The 16,638-nt window shown below is 44.1% G+C and overlaps 1 protein-coding gene across 8 annotated transcripts in view; it reads left to right on the top strand.

The window, feature by feature from the left end:
• SEMA5B (semaphorin 5B) overlaps positions 1-16,638 on the top strand; it is a 241,330-nt gene that overhangs the window by 124,753 nt on the left and 99,939 nt on the right. For all 8 annotated transcript variants that reach the window (XR_014947901.1, XM_085552293.1, XM_015868672.3 and 5 more), the window contains one exon: positions 7,412-7,511. Coding sequence is in view for 7 of the 8 variants with exons in the window: in XM_085552293.1 (XP_085408419.1) it covers positions 7,412-7,511 (100 nt within the window). In the remaining variant the exon portion in view is untranslated. The remainder of the gene's footprint in view (positions 1-7,411; positions 7,512-16,638) is intronic.

Below are 16,638 nucleotides of genomic sequence, written 5' to 3'. Positions count from 1 at the left end.
GTACTATTATTAGCCAGCTTCCAACTTAAAAACACTGATGGTTATGAGAAGAGGTTCATTTTGAAACTCTTAAAGGATTTTATAGCCTCTGTTATGATTCACTGATGTCACCAGTTCATTATGGGGCCTTTAACCACAGGAAACTGTAGTTCTCATAGGTCCAACAAGCTAAATAGCACAAATTCTGTGTTTGACTCAGATTTTCCAGTTCAGCCTCTGGTAAGCTGGCAAAGAGGGTCAGCTTCTACTTCAGGATGTTCAGAATCATACCTGTCTTCTTCCATAGCAGATCTGAGGACCTGCAAATGAAACTCAGGGGGAGTTTAGTCATGTTTTCCCTGCCTTCTCTCAGTTTCCTGCGTTCTCATTATGAAAACAGTTGCGTTGAATCTTGCACCATCTCTGTTGGCACCCTGGTGCAGACATATAACTGTAAGGATAGTGAAAAAAAGAAGTCTGCCGCCAGATGTGGAGGAGATGGTTTGAACAATGACAAAGGAGTGCTTTTTTTCCATCAGACCGTAACGGCTGTAAGAGCCAAGATGCAGCTTGCTCCTGTCTGAAAAGAGGGATTATACCGATCAGGATGTCATAGGAAGGTGCAAGTGATGCATGAGCATTCACCTTATCGTTCTGAGCAAGGGAGATTGCGTGACAGCTGCAGGGCTTGTCTCAGTATACGATGGATCATGATACTTTTAACACTGCAACATCCTCAGCAAACAGGAGAGCTCTGGGTGAGCTGGCAGTGGGGCTGCACACAGCCCCTGGTTAGCTTGGTTTCACAAGGTGTGGTGGGACTCAGTGCAGCATTTGCCCTAACTGAAGAACGCTAGTTCCGGCCTTTCCATGCAGTCCTATGCAGACATGCACCTTTGGTCCTGGTGACCTCAGACACAGCAAATGGACTCACTCCTAACTCACAACCATGCATCCATATTCTCCATTCTTACAGCACTGTGGCATCTCCTCTTTGTCTGCTAATTTGCCATGTTTGCAGTGAGCAGCCATCCCTGCTGGGGGGTCTCTGATGCTGTACAGTAGCTGGAATTTGTGCTGTTGTGCAGCTCTGAGGAACAGGGATCGTGTTAGAGGAGAAAGGGGCTCTCTCATGTTCCATGACTTCTTTCCCAGTCCCTCAGCCTAACACCCTGGGACTCACCAAGTGCTGTCTGGCTCTCATGTGGGGTAGTTCTTGACTGAACTGCCTGCCCTTCGCTATGTGCAAATAGGTCAGAGAAACCCAAGTGAAAAAGGATGGTGCAAGAATGGCCTCTATGGAGCAGAAATGTGGAAGAACTGTAAAATGTGAAGAAGCAGGAATGTAACTCTCAGTTCTTTAAACTCTTTCCTTGGGAGACCAGCAGGATAGCATTAACAGCACACTGTCCCTTACTGAGAGCGAGCAGTAGTTCATGCTTATTATCTCTTGTTTTCTTTATTTGGGATTGAATCCTTGTGTTCCTTCTGACAGACTGGTGTGTTTTGCCAGCTGCTCCACATGAATAATAAAAAAGTAAATAAACAAACAATCATAATAGTATCTTTTCAGAAATTAGGTTTGGACTAAGTTCTTTTTTCTCCATATTGAAACAGTTAAGCTACACTTGTTTTGAAGAAGTGATCAAAATTTAGGGAGCAAACAGTAAAGATGCTTGGTATGCATTAGCAACAGTGCATCCTGCACATTACGTACCTTACAGATAATGAGGCATGATGGACTGGTTAGTACCACTAAACTCATCTAACAGTTTAAAGACCTGAGACACTAACTGGTTTCATGATTTGCCCAAGATAGAGAGGATTCCAGAGTTAGTATTTGTTGGGTACTTGGAGCCTTGCCTGCATCTGCAGATGACATTTTTCTCTTGGGATGGAAGAAGCTCAGCAAGGTCAGTTCATGGAGGAAGTGTAGGAAAAGCATAAAATCATCTATACTTGACATAACTTTAAATGGTAACAATTTGGTTGCTATGATTACTGTGATTCCTGTGGCTATGTGAACGGGGCTTCAGTTCATTTTCCCCTTCAGGATGTTAAGAGCAAAAGCCTTTTCTTCCAGCTCCTTCCTTTTCTTGGAATTGGAGAGATGGAAATCTTTCTTTTCTCTTGATATCAAGAGAGAAAAAGCCTTACTCTTTTTTTCTTCTAGTCATTTCCTATCCATGTGCTTTTGGGCAGCTTGGAGAGGGCAACTCCTGTGCTTCTCCAGTCTTGTTGAAAGGAAATGGTCATCTGCAGCCATCTATTATGGTGACAGTCATACAGCTGGTGGGGTAGCTCCTTACTTTTCTCATCTTAGAAGGAATTTTGTAGGTGGCCAGCACTAAAATAATTGAATGAGTGGGCAAGAAATGAGATAGAAATATGACTGGAAGGTGAAGGCTGATAGAAAAGAAAGCAGGAGTAGGAGGGATATTTAGCTTGGGTAGGATGGTTAACTGGGTGAAAAAATTGGATTTAGATATTGAGGAAAGAGAGAAGGAAACTGCTGATTTGGGCATGGTGTAGAGTTGGCCTACTTTGTAGGTTGAAGTGTACTATGCCAGCAGCTTTCTAAGTCCTCGTAACTGTGAACAGAGATCAGAGATTCAGAAAGGCAATGAAGCTAGATATTGCAGCGGTTGGGATCAGGGCATATTTAGTGTACAATTAAAGATTTCAGCAGTTCAGGTTAACAAATGAGAGAATACCAGTAATGAGGTGGAGGTGGTGATGGGAAGACAAGGCAGCAGGGTGATATGCATGTGTAGGAGGATTTTTGGGGTAAAGCCAGATAGAGTTTTCTGGCCTCCCGAGTAAAGTTGAGCTCTGAGTGCTGACACATTTGTTTGCTTAGCTCTGCCTGCAGATCAAAAGATTTCTGTTTCCCCTGACAATTTTGCTGAATTGTGGGGTGTTTTTGTGTTGTGGAGGGTTTTTTTTTTTTGTTTTTTTGTTTTTTTTTTAACATCTCAGCTGGGAATAGAAGTGAAACATTTTCAAAGACTATTACACTAACCTGTGCTGTGACCTTCAACAGAGAGCTAAAATTGAGAATGAGGTTGATATTAAAATATGATTTGTTGTTGGCCTAATGAAGATAACACTGTAAGTTGACAGCAGCTTTTATGGATCCTTGGAAGTGTCTACACTTGCTGTGTTTCAGAAGCCATGTGGTAGCATGCGTAGTCATTAGCCTTATGATCTTTGGTTGCAGCCTTGCTTGCTTTGTTCCTCGTGGATTCTGATCAGTAGCCTTATAGGAAGGATACTCTGACATCATTCATAGCAGGCAACCATCTGCTTTGTCAAAAATGCTCTGAATACTGAGGATAAATGATGCAGAAGGTGGTCTAGCTTTGCAGGCCCTAGCAAGTGAATAGATCTAAGATGATAGGTTAAATTCTGACAAGAGGTCATTTCATCAGTGTATACCAAGAGGACAGCCTGTGACTTTGTGTTACAAAGTGATTTACATCTGTTGGTCATTTGTTGGGATTCAATGCTGAGAGTCCTCCAGGCTAATGGGTGGACTGGATAAGATCTCAGTAGCTGAGCCCTTGCAAACTGGAGGGTCTGCCACTTGCTGAATGTTGTTTGCCCTGTGGCAAAGCTAAGCAAGCTAAAAGGAGAGACAATTGTATGGTTAGAGAAATCACCACTGGCATTTGGTCCTCTCTGTGAATGCTGGCACACGCAGGAGTTAAACAAGCTGTGAGTTAGTAAACTGGATTAAGAGAATTTTTAAGAGACCATCTCCAAGCAATAAGGGAAGCACTCAACTTGTGGTCAAGTTAGCACTGCAGAGAAGTAGGTTCATATAGCTGCAGAACAGGTATTTACTTATGCCCATTGAGTTTGGCAGGCCCTCAGTGCTCCATGAGTGCTCCATCTCATTACCTGAGCCTGTACCTGCTGAATCAGCTTTGAGTAATGCCCCTGAAAAATAAGCTGATTCAGCAGGTTGTATTTTCTGGTATGCAGTCTCTGGATCTTCCTTTGTGTTTAACTTCCCTATCTCCCTCCCTTAAGGTCTCTTTGTGATCTTTGAAACTGTTCTATGCAATCCTCCCCTTTTGGCAGGAGATTGGTGTAGCATAACCAGTGACTATAGCCAGCACTAGTCAGGAGGAGCTATTCCAGAATAACTCCACGTTATTGGACACTCAGTATGTGACAACACTGCAGCTCAAAGAATGAAAAGGGCTCACACAGACACGCCTGAATTTGTTCACGACTCTCAGCTTCAGTGCAGATAATGACTTTGCAGCTGGTGGTGTGGATTCATGTTGGGCTGCAAGCTCTGCCCAAAACACAGGAGAAAGACTTGGATGAGTAATTAAAGCTGAGCTTTTTGCTCTTTGCAGCCTCACTGGTATACAAAGATAGCACAATTAGGAATGTGGGTAATTTGTATTTGTGGATATATCCTTATTTTGCAGGAAGAATCCTTGATCCCCCAGGCAATCATGCAGAGAATTGTTCCAGAAGTTTAGGAGTCCCAGAAGTTTTGGAGTAGTAAAGTGGTTAGCTGTGCTCCTTGCACCCAGCAATGGCTTTGTAATTCAAGGCACAGGCAATTCACCTCTCTGCTCACATGGTGTGTGTGTTGGGTGCACAAAGCCATCACAGCCTGCTGGAGAAGGAAGCTGTGAGAAGCCTCCAGTGGGATGAACAAATGAGTCCTGTCCTTCAGATAAGGAAGTGTCAGCTCAGTGTTTACATACTTCTTCCCACCAATACACACAGGATAAGAGCGAGGTGGGGAGCAGCTGGTTTTGAGGAGATGAAGACTGAAGTATTACCAGGTTTACCACGACTTCAGAAGCTGATTCAAAACTCATCAAGCTCAGTGGAAAACTGCCAATGACTTGAAGAGCCTTTGGATCAGACCCTTATAGCCAGCTCTTGCAATTTGGCACACCAGCATTTGTGCAGCTGGCTAATCCCTGTCCTGCTCCCATACTCTCAGGAACCTGTTGCAGAGCAGCGTGTCAGCAGGGTGCAGGGACCACCACCCCGAATGGCACAGGGCCTCTTTTCTGCTTGTCTTAGGCATGCCAGAAAGCCTGAACACAGCTGTGTGCTCCAGCTAATGTTTCCTGTGAAGCTCTGTGCTCTCTACAGCTGGACACCTGAACCACCTTGAGCTGCTCTGGGTGGTGGTGGAGTCTATTAAACTGCTGTTTGTTGTCCTAATGTGGAGGAAGTGAGATCAGGGATCTTTAACTCCCTGGAAATGATCAGAGATGAGGAGCACAAAGGAGGCCTTGAATAGCACTTTGCCCCAAAGCTACATGGTTCCTCACTTTCCGGCTCCTGCTGCTGACATGTAAAGCCAGAGCCTTGGTTTTTAATTTTTCATACTGCTTTTAAACAGATACTTTTGCAAATGTAAACATGCCCCAGCACTGAAGGTTTCTATCCAAATTAAAGAGTCAGCGCTGGAAAAATCAGCCGTCTGAAAAAGGTCAAATACGAGCAAACTCTGGAGTTCATTGGGTCCATATGTATAAACTTCAGCTAATATGGGATAGGCCCAAGGCAGCACTTACCTTGCATAACTGAGCTTGTTTCAAAATGAAAGGCTAGAACTGTCCTTAGGGATGCCTGTGGTCTGAGCAGTAGATTTGAATGTGCCAAATGAAAAAAGACCCATGTCCTGGCTACATTTCCATTCCACTTTATCCCTTCCCTCTAACAGGGAGAAAGAAGGTTGGGAAGGAAAAAGTGCCATTTGGCATTAATACTGACAACTTGCATTTAGACATTCTTAGCTGGGACCATGCTGGGTTTAATAATCTCCAACTACACGCCTATAAAAGCTTAATTTTGCTATGAGGATGCATGCCTTGAAGCCTTTAATTTAATAACCAGGAAGGGTTTCTTTATAAGTTATACCACCTGCAGTAGTAATAGAAATCAAGACACTGCCTGTTATTTCTTGGGCTTGACTGACATTTCAGCCAACATGGAAAGATTCAAGCCACCTACTGCCTTTAATTTTTGTAAATTATTTTTACCTGTAATTTGTCAGAGCTTGCCATTAAATGGAAGATCTGATGAGTGTGCCTCTGTGAAGTGAGGAGCTCTTGCTTAGAGCAGCAGATGAAGAAATACTCTTCCTGTCGCTGCACTGCAATAGTGTGTTAGTTAGTGGGAGAAAGTTGGTAGCAGAGAACGTAAAATGACAAGAGAAATTACGACCTAAAAGCAGGATCCTTAAAATGTATCAGTGTTACATAGCAATCCCCCAGTTCCACCCCCATCAGCCAAGGAGATCTGCATCACGTCAGCCAGCTAACCTGCCTGAAAGGTATTACTGCTGCTGGTTCTGCTGCTTGGCTCAGAAGTGTCTCAGCAGCTAAAGAGCTCCAGGAAAAGAAGACAGAACCCCATTAGTTAGGAGAATGCCAGAGGTGAAACTGCAGAGCCTCCTCTGTGCCAGTACATCATTGTGTGTCCCAGAGGAGTGTGGGAGGTGGGAATACTTGAAGGTTGGGTGGGCTGAGTTATTCTTTAACTTATGCCTTTTCAACTAAGAAGAGCGGAGGTACATGTGTTGCATGTGGCTACATGGCAAAGCAGGAATGCTGAGAAGGGATGGAATCTTCCAGCTCCTGGTGATGGGGTTTTCAGGTTGTATGTGTGAAGGGCCTGGCAGGGCTCAGTCAGATGGGGCATGGGGACAAGCCTGGTGCTCAGCCCCATGTCACTGAGGCTCAGGAGTTAGGAAATATGGTGTCCAAGGCAGAACCAGTAGTTACATGGCAAGGTTCTGTCTTGGGAAGCAGTGCATGACAAGTAGAGCAAAGAGAAGGGACTTCTACATGTGTTTTGTTAAGGTTTTGGTAACTAAAAGACTTGTTTGGCTGTCATCCATCCCTAGAAAGCGAAAAGATTTTGGATTGCTCAACTAATACATTGAAATGGTATATATATCTGGCATAGAACTTAAAGCCTTTCATTGGAACAGCCAGGTCTCAAATCACTCACGCTCTATCCTGGTGTTCAGTCAGGTGAGCCCACCTTCTCTTTTTGGAGAGCAACTGCTTCCCTTTGCCTGGCAGAGAAGGCAGGGCAATGGATGCATCACAGCAGGCAGCCTGGTCCCTGTACACCACTTAGCCTCATCAGTTGCCATGACTCACCAGGCTTAGCAGAAGTTAAAAGTACCTGTCTTTGTCTCCAGAGTCACCGCTCATGCTCTGTCTTGGATGTGAAAATAAGTGCTGAGACAGCCCTGTGTTTATGTACATGTATTGCACATTCTGTCAAGAATAAGAATAAATAGCAACCCTTTAAATAGATTATTAATTAGCCTTTCCCTGAGAGATAACTCTGTAGGAAATCCATTAACAGATGTCTGGGTGAACTCACTGCTTCTAGAGCAGCCTTATTGTGTTCTGCTTTCTCCTCTTCCTTGCAGATCTGAAGCCTTGGGTGTCCAATTTCACCTATCCAGGTGTGAATGATTTTTCTCAGCTCGCCCTGGATGCCAACAGGAACCAGCTCATTGTGGGAGCAAGGTAAAGAGAATCTTTTAATTAGACCAGGGTTGCTGCTCAGACTCTTTCCTTTTCAGTTCTGGCTTTGGAGGTGAGTGTATTTCTAGCCTATGTGGCCAGTCTCCCCCGTCAAAGGGAAAGCTGTAATTTATGTAGAGGGATTTAGTCTCCTAATAAAACTGCAAAGAAGAGAAAATTACTAGAATTAAAAAAGAAAAAGATGCAATCAAAATGACTGGTTAATGAAGCAGAATGTTGGCTTCTCCCTCAGTATCATTAATGTTAGGAGAGTTGTAGTGAATTATTCTGCACTATCGCTCTGCCAGCAGGGAATTTGGCTTTGTTGGTGTGTTTGCCATGGGCAGGCTCTCTATCTGTACTAGGTTCATCTACACACCTTTGCATAAACTGTAGCGAGACCTTGGCAGCATACGCAATCTTTTTCTTGTCTTTTAGAATTCACTCCACAACTTGTTTGCTTCATCTTGCTGATGTAGCCAAATCCCCACCTAATGCATTTTGGTGCTGCGCTGTTGTTCTGGCCCATTGTATATAATTAGCATATATTTCCTTTTATTTTTAAACATTATCTTTATTTAGGATGCTATAAGAGAAGCATAGAAACACAAACACAGTACGAGCATAGGCAAGCTCTAACAAATTTAGAGCTGCATTTGTACCGGGGAAAGAGAACTATGGTTCAATGAAATAATATACGTCAGGAGTGGCTGAATCATGAGCCCCCACAGCAACTATTTTTTATTGCATAATAAACAGATAAGACAGCCTCGAAAGAAAAGGCTAAGCATGATCCAACAACAAATCAGCCCCCACCAGCAGTATAGTGCTTAGACTCAGATAGCACTGTGGTGGCAGGCTGTGCTACAGGAAATAATGGAGGCAGAGACTGCTGTTAGCGCAGGCTAACAGCAGCAGTGAGCAGGGAGGTGAGAGGGGCTGGGACAAGACAAAGGAGCAAGGTGTGTTAGTGAAATGGCATTGCTCTGGGGACAGCCATAACCTTCTTCCAAGTGCTGTACAAACACAGGCTTGTTGCTCTGAGGGATGCATAGTTTACATCATTCGGTAGGACAGCAGGTGGCCCATTGCTGTTGCTGACATGCCTCACCCCTGCTAAACCCTTGGCACAAAGCCTTGAGGGAGGCTCTGTCTCCACAAGGGTTTGTATGAGAGTGGCTAGACGTGAGGCTACAGCATCATTATAAACAAGAGAATGACAGTAAATTTGGCTTCCTGCTGGAAGTACAATATAGTGCAATGTATTACTTCAGGCAGAAGCAGTGACAAGTATTTATAGAATTTGCTTGAAGAAGTCAGTTTTCACAGAGTGCGACCAAGCCTGACTAAGAGACTGGAAGTTTTGATGGAGCCACATGGTTCTGCAGAGCAGTTTTAGATAGAATTAATCATAAAATCACAGAGTCATTTGAGTTGGAAGGGACTCTTAAAGGCCATCTGATCCACCTCCTGTGCAATGAGCAGGGACCCCTGTAGCTCCATCAGGTGTTCAGAGCCTCATCCAGCCTGACCTTGGATGTCTCCAAGAACAGGGCATCTACCACCTCTCTAGGCAACCTGTGCCGGTGCCTCACCACACTTACTGTAAAAATCTTCCTTATTGTATCTAGTCCAAACTTCCCCTCTTTTAGTTTGAAACCATTTCTGATTGTCCTATCACAACAGGCCCTGCTAAAGAGCCTGTCCCCTTTCTATAGCCCCCTCATACAAGTGCAGTTTCCCAGGGTGCATTTTTGGGCTGGATACAGCCATGGTGTGAGGAAGGTGGAGAGCCCTGATCCCTTTCCCTCTTTGCCATTTCATTCCCACTCTTCGTGGTGCAATGGAGAGAGGTGCACAAATGTGGGGTGCAGATGTATTGCACATCGCTGTGTGTTGTGGGGGTCAGTGGAGCTCCCAGAGCTGTTCCAGAGAAACAGGAATGGAAAGTCATGGCTTTTCTGTTCCCTCCCTGATAAATCCCCACCTTATTCTGGACTATTTTTAGGGGTTATTTTTTTTTCAGTCATTAGTTGCTCGTGCACCATCTGCCTGAATTTGCAAATGAAACAATACCTCAAAGAGATAGGAGCTGTCTCTATCCATCTCTACAGGGTGTAATTTATGAAACCTAAATTTAAATGTTAACCATGTTTAAATGTGCTGCTGCAGATCATATAAGTAGTAACACCAGCTATTCTGGGGTTGTGGAAGGAGTTTGGGATCAGGGCAGAGTTTATAAGTACTCCCACTTCTCAATTTCCTGGTTAACATCATTCTCTTAGACGACGGCATTATAAATTATTTCAGACCAGTTCTTTCTGTCTCTATTTAAAAACCGTATGACCTCACCACATCATCTCTTTGCTTAGTTCATCCTGCGGTTCACAGCCTCATGGAAAATGCTTCCTAGAAGAAAAGAAGATCCCAGGGCTCACCGGGGTTTTGGTTTTGGGAATTGGACACAGCGTGACCAAAACTGTGAGAGGTATTGAGGGCACACTGTGCAGACAGGAAGCTGGAATAACACAAGCCTCAGATTTTTAAGCTTTATCCGTATCTGAGAGCCCTTCCCAAATGAGTGGTGCTGTATGAGCGCTAACCAGGGGAGTCTGATAACTCTGCTGCACCAAGCACCTGCCAAGTCAAAATCCCAGAAACAAAAGAATTAGTTTCAAAAGCCCACCGTGGTTCCTAAGCAACGTATTTACTTGTCACATCATTTGTAAAATCCAAACACTTGCGAGTGAGGATATGAATGGTTTAGAGCACTGTAAACCTCACACTGCCCATATTAGGAGCCACATTTCATTAAGTATAAAAACACACCTTTCAAAAATTCATAACCTTCATTTTGACTCATGTTTTGTTTTTTTTTTTCGCTTAAGACACAGTGTGAGTATTTTAATGTACTCTTTTTCTTCTGTGAATGAGTGACTGTTTTGAAATATATGCTGCTTATTTCAGCTCTTGAGCTCACGTGATTTGTATTTGAACCTATTTTAATGAGAGGAAAAACAATTTTCTAGACCTCATTATTACTGAGGAAAAAAAACTTGAAAATATGATTTGAACAGCTCAAAAAATAACCAAGACACGTAAATCCTTCTCCTCCACACCCCCAATGAAAAACCTGATGGTTTTTGGAGCCTGAGTCCTGCTTTTTCCCTGCAAGCTGTCTGCAATGATGCTTTGTCCAATTGCTAAACACTTTCTTCTTTTCATCAGGAATAAGCCTCAAATTTTTCAGACCTGAGAGACCTTCCAAGTCAAAGCCAATAAAAGGAACCGAAATGGAAACTGATTGCGGCCTTGACTATGTAGAAACTTCCATTCCTCTCTAATGGCGCCATCAGGAATGCTTATTGTCTTTACTTTCAATCTTTTTCCCATTATTAGTTTTCAAATTTAACTCGGCTATACAGCATTCCTAGCGAGCAGTTTGCTTTTATTAACTGAAGGTCTACTTGCTCTACCTAAACATCTGAAATCAGAGATTAATGGTGAGGAAATGGGTGGCAGTTTCTCTCAGATCAGTGTCATGTAATGAGCTATAGTTTTGAATTTCAGACACAAGTTGTATATGCCGCCACGGCGGAGGAGGCACAGAAGAGATTATTCTGGTACCAGAACAAAGGCTGGGAGACTGGGACACTGCTCTTTTGTCAGCAGTACAGCTGGTGAATGGACTGGGAAGAACAGCCTGAATGAGCTGTGATATAAAAAATGGCTTAACAAAGGAGATCAGCTGAATTTCCTAACTTGATGGGCAAGTAAAAGAGACCTGTGTTAAAAAAAGTGGGGACTTGAAACTGTTTGAACTGAGGGTATCTCTGTGCTGTAGCTCTAGGTCAGATCTAGATGCTGTTTGTAGACATGGAGTGTAACAACCTGTCTGGGCAGCAGGACAGCTGTGATTCCTCCTCCTGCACTGATTTGCCTGCGCTGGTGGGGATGCTGGAGGTGATGGTGGTGGGGCAGGATGAAGCCTTCATCCTAGTCCTGCAGGATGTACTGGCTCCACAGCAATGTCTTTGCCTTTATCCACCTGTTCCTCTCTGCCATGTCCATAGCAGAGACAGGGACCTCACAGCCATGACTTCACCTGAATTTTAGAGAATTGTAGAACTATTAAGGCTGGAAAAAAAACTCTAAGATCATCCAGACCAACCATCCACCTTCCACCAATATTGCTCAATAACCCAAGTCCCTAAGTACCACGTCTCCATGGTTCTTGAACACCTCCAGGGACAGAGATTCCATCATCTCCCTGGGCAGCCTGTGCCAGTGCCCAAGCAGTGCTGTGCTCTCCCACCTGTGCTGTAGGCAGTGTTCTAACCCGAGACTTGTTACTGACTGGGCAGAGATAGGAGCCAATAACCAGATGTTGGTATGAAAGACTGCTTGGAGTCAAGCCAAAAAACCATTCTTCATGTGAACTCCCTGGCAAGAAGAACACAAAAGGTTTAAAAGAGGATGGTTGAGACACTGTGTGACAATCTGGCACAACACCGAGCTGAAGGGAAACAGCTTGGACAACAGGAGGACAGTACTCAAACAAATGGCTGCACAGAGAGTGGCTGGGAAACCCTGAGGGGAACATTTGACTTCTCCCAGAAGGAAGCGGTGGGGGTGTCAGCTCGGGGCAGCAGCCTGCTGGGGCTGTGGGTGTGAAAGGCATGGCAATGAGAAGCAGCCATTTGCAGCCTGTGGAGGTGTTGCTGTAGAAATCCAGCCAGAAAGCATTGTGACCAGAAGTCCATGTAGTTCTGCCTGCCAAAAGGGCTGTCAGCTCTACTAGGAAATGGGATCATCTCTCATGGCAGTTGCACAGGAAACCTAAGCACAGGAGCCCTTGTCACAAATGGCCATCACCGTGAAGAGCCTGGAGGTAGAGAATAGTGAGCAAATGCTGTGTTAAGGGTCTTGAAACTGGCAGGAGCATTCATATCACTCTGGGCTGCCAAACTTTTCTGCACTGAAGTTAGAGATACCAAGCTGCTCATGATGCAAGCCTGGATGCTTTGGCAGAGGGTGATTTTTGTACTTGATTTAGAGCTGAATTGAGTACACCAGTTAATGGCAAGAAGATAGTAGGAAGAAAGCAGACAGGGTAGTCTGAGGAGCAGAGAAGATGCTATGTGATCTTAAGAAGCTTGCTACAGATCAGGTAAAAAGATTTTCCTCCATGATGTAGGTAGGGCAGGATCATTTCTGTCTTTGGGGGAGCAAAGCCTGGGTGCAGCCCTTCCTGGCTTTTCTTGCTCTTGAAGTAATGGGAGCAAAAGCTTCTCTGCATCACACAGACTTAGGAGCTGAAGACTGAAGAAAGGGACTGATGTCCAGAAAAAAAGTTACTTCAAGTTGCAGCTTGCAGAAATATGGCAAATTGTAAGTATAATCTTGGATCTCCAACCAGCAGGTTTTGCATCCTGAGATTACTGAAACTCTCTGGTGTGTGATAGATTAGTCCATCAGACACCAGGTTTCATGCAGATTTCTGGCTGAACGCAGTCTCCTTCCTGCCTGCTTGGCAGAAGGCTTGAGAGCACTGCAGTAAAACCCTCAGAACCCATGTTGCTCAGAAAATATTACTCTTACCCTTGGGCACCTTCAATCTTGTCTAGATCACGGCTACCACCGACCCTGAAGAGAACAAGCCTTGGCAGATGGTGCTGCCTGGTGCTTTTTGGGGGTACCAGCCAAGTCTGCCCACCATTAGAGGTCTCTGTGCTATTCTACATGGCTAACATGGACATGGCTAAAGTTTTCCTATGAACTCAGAGGAAACCTGTGGCAAAGGTGGAGTTTGATCCCTTTGCTGTTGTGTTTCTGACTGGTTGTAGCAAGTACCTGGCACTTGTCCTCAGCCTTGCATCCCCAGAGAAGGTGGAAGTCTTTCACAGTGCATGTGGATGTCTGTGAGCTCTGCACACCTGTATGGGGACAGTGTGACTTCAGCTCAGTTGAAAAAGTCAAGTCTCATATAGCGTGAAGAGAATATCTTGCAAACAAATTAACACAGGCCACGATCGCATAAGCATAACCAAAAGTAAATAGAATCCTGGCTTGTCCTGTTACCCACCATGTACATGATGTGCCATTCCTCACTGACTGCAGTTTGACTGAATGCTTTTCAGAGATGAAGTGGCTGAGATGAGTTACTGCCATGTTGATGGCTCACATTAGTGTCACACCAGCTTTACCCCCTTCTAAGTCACGTTTGGCTGAGAAATTACCTTGCTGGCTGAGGTATTAATGAGGACGTGAGCCAGCAAAGAGCACGATAATGTTTTTGATTATATCCAGCTTATAGTAGAGTAGCTGAAAGGGCTGATGTGAAGAAAAAAACAACAACAAATACTATCCTTTCTCACCATGATTCTTCCAATCAGACAAAAAACTGTATCCTTGTGTTGGGGTGGTGGAGGGAGAATCACTCTGAAAATTACAAAAACTTCCAAAGGAACATCAGTGTTTTTTAAAGAAATTGCCTGACCTGTGTGAGAAAGAGTATGGTGAAGGTGAGAAATCTGTGATTAGACATTACAGCTACTTAAATCCATAATTGGGGGTGCACAGTTTCTTAACACAAGGAACAAAAATGTGATGTAAAGTGCAAGTTTTAACCTCTCTGGCTAAGCCTGGGATTGTTCAGAGGGAGATTTTCCTCTTTAATACCATGCCAGCTCAGCCCTTGTGTCAGTGAGGAGGGGTGAAGCCCCACAGGGATCTGTGGCATTTATAGGATTTGCTATACTCTGCTGGTCTGCAAGCAGTCTGAATTTGCTACACCCCAAAGATGTGCTGTCCCTAGCTTAACCCTTGGGAAAGATGGAAAAGATGTAGACAGGAAAAGGATGACAGGAGAATTCCTGTTGTTCATGGGATTCTAGGAACTTTGTAACCTGGTCCAAATTTTGTTTAAAGTGTAACTTTTTTTCTTAGCTAAAATTTGTACTTTTGTGGAGAGCAGAATGTGAACTTCAATTTATTCCAAAGAAATGCATCAAATAAAACGCTGCACTGCAGCACTGTCAGGTAGCTGTGCGTGGCTAATGCACAGAATAAGGTGAAGCTGCAAGAGAGCAAAGACGCAGCTTTGCTCTGGGTGTGTACCTGGAGAAGGAGCCGTGGTTTTCCATATAACCTGCAAGGCCATGCCCATCCCTTCTGGACATGAATTGACCAAAATGCAGACCTGACATGAAAAATATCTTGTATTACAATAAAGGGAAAATTGGTGTTAGCCTATCACAAAAGCAGACACCCATGAAAGACCCACTTGCTTTACTAAAACCTAGAGAATACTAATCTTTCAATATTGTGTTTGAGAGAGTGGGATGCGAGTAAGCATGAGGTCAGGATATTTTGGCAAAAGTCTTAGAAGCTTGGAGATAATGTATTTTACAGCATCACAGGTTGAAATTGCAGAGCATTTTCCTTTGGCATTGCTGAAAACATTGGCTTTTGTTCTGATTAAGGTGATCTGTCAGTTTAATATGGCAGGGCTCAGCACAGTGACATCCAGATGCTTAGGTACTGAAGCCTACTGCACAGTGCCACTTCAAAGATATAAAGAACAGAAAGAAGAATCATAGAATAGAATCATAGAATTATTAAGGTTGGAAAAGTCCTCTAAGATCATCCAGTCCAACCATCCACCTACCACCAATATTTCCCCTCTAAACAACCTTTCTTAGTACAGCGTCTAAACGTTTTTGAATGCCTACAGGGACACCTCCCTGAGCAGCCTACACCAATGCCTCATCACTCTTTTGGAGAATAATTTTTTGCTAATATACAACCTGAACCTCCCCTTGTGCAATTTGAGGCCATCATTTCTTGTCCTATTGCTGTTACCTGGGAGAAAAGGCCAAACCCCACCTCACTACAACCTCTTGTTAGGGAGATGTAAAGAGCCACAAGGTCTCCCCTGAGCTTCCTCTCCTGGGAAGTCCCGAGAAAGGACTGGTTTGCAGAAATTTAATCTCACCAGTCAATTCTAAGCATATTTTTTCCAATTTTTGTTGCACTCAGCCTGAATTTGAGGAAAGCATAATATAACTGAATGAGTTTGTCAGCCCAAGACAGCAGGTGGGGGGCCACAGGGAACATTTAGCGATATTCACTGCATCAGAAGAAGAGGAATTTCACAGCTTGGCTTAGGAAAACACAACAAAAGCCATGGGCAAATAAGAGATGAAAGGTCCCCATGCAGCTGGAGGCCATCAGAAGGTGCTGTCAGTGCTCTGTGGCTCTGCCAGCTGGATGGGAGAGACACAGAAGAACTGACAGTCGCATGTCAAGAGAGACTCGAGGTGGGATAAAATATGATGATTGGAGAGGTGGCTTCCAGTGACAATCCAGGAGCAGTGTCTGGGACCCTGGCTTAATTTGGAAGCTGTTTAGAATTATATGCTGCTTGTATAAGGAGCCTCTTTTAAGAGGATGCTGCTCTAGCTCTGGCTGGATTTATCACAAAGAAATGATGCTTTGGGAAAAGCACTTGCTCATTCACCAACAGCATCATATTACTGTGTGCCATTTAGTATGGTTCTCTGTTGAACATCTATTGATTTTTAAGAAAGAATGATATAACAGACAAGTTTTTCTTCAATAGATGTGAAATTACTGGTGAATAGGAATCTAGCCTGTAAGGGAGATACTGCTTCACCACCTTTTCTTTAGCAGTTGTATGTCAGGCCTTTCAAGTGAATCACTGGAGGAGCATTTGCAAAGAGATCGTTCCATCGCACTCCAGAGCAGGCACATAATTAACTCCTTCTGAGAGCAAAGGCTGGCATCGCCTCTCAGGAGCAGAGTTTCTTGGAATGGTTGGCTGGTTCAGAGATGTGGATAACCATCTGAAAAGGCCACAGCTGGGCTTGAGTGGAGGCACTGTGCGTTAATCTAGCATGAGATTTGGTAGCCTAGAGCCATGGGGCCCACACTTGATTCTATCACTGCCTTGCTGTGTGCTTTGAAGAAGGGTGTTTAACCTTTCTCTGGCTCATTCTGTTCATTAGTCTAAGGGGGCAATGATACTAACCCGCTCCTGGGGAGTTGTGAAGCATGACTAAGCTGTGTTTGCCATACACTGTGGAAGTACAAAGTATATCTGAGGCCT

The sequence above is a fragment of the Coturnix japonica genome, chromosome 7 (genome assembly GCF_054131305.1).
Source record: "Coturnix japonica strain WE chromosome 7, WE-NBRP24, whole genome shotgun sequence".
In the NCBI taxonomy this organism is placed as follows: domain Eukaryota; kingdom Metazoa; phylum Chordata; class Aves; order Galliformes; family Phasianidae; genus Coturnix; species Coturnix japonica.
This window is presented reverse-complemented; position numbering and strand designations above follow the sequence as displayed.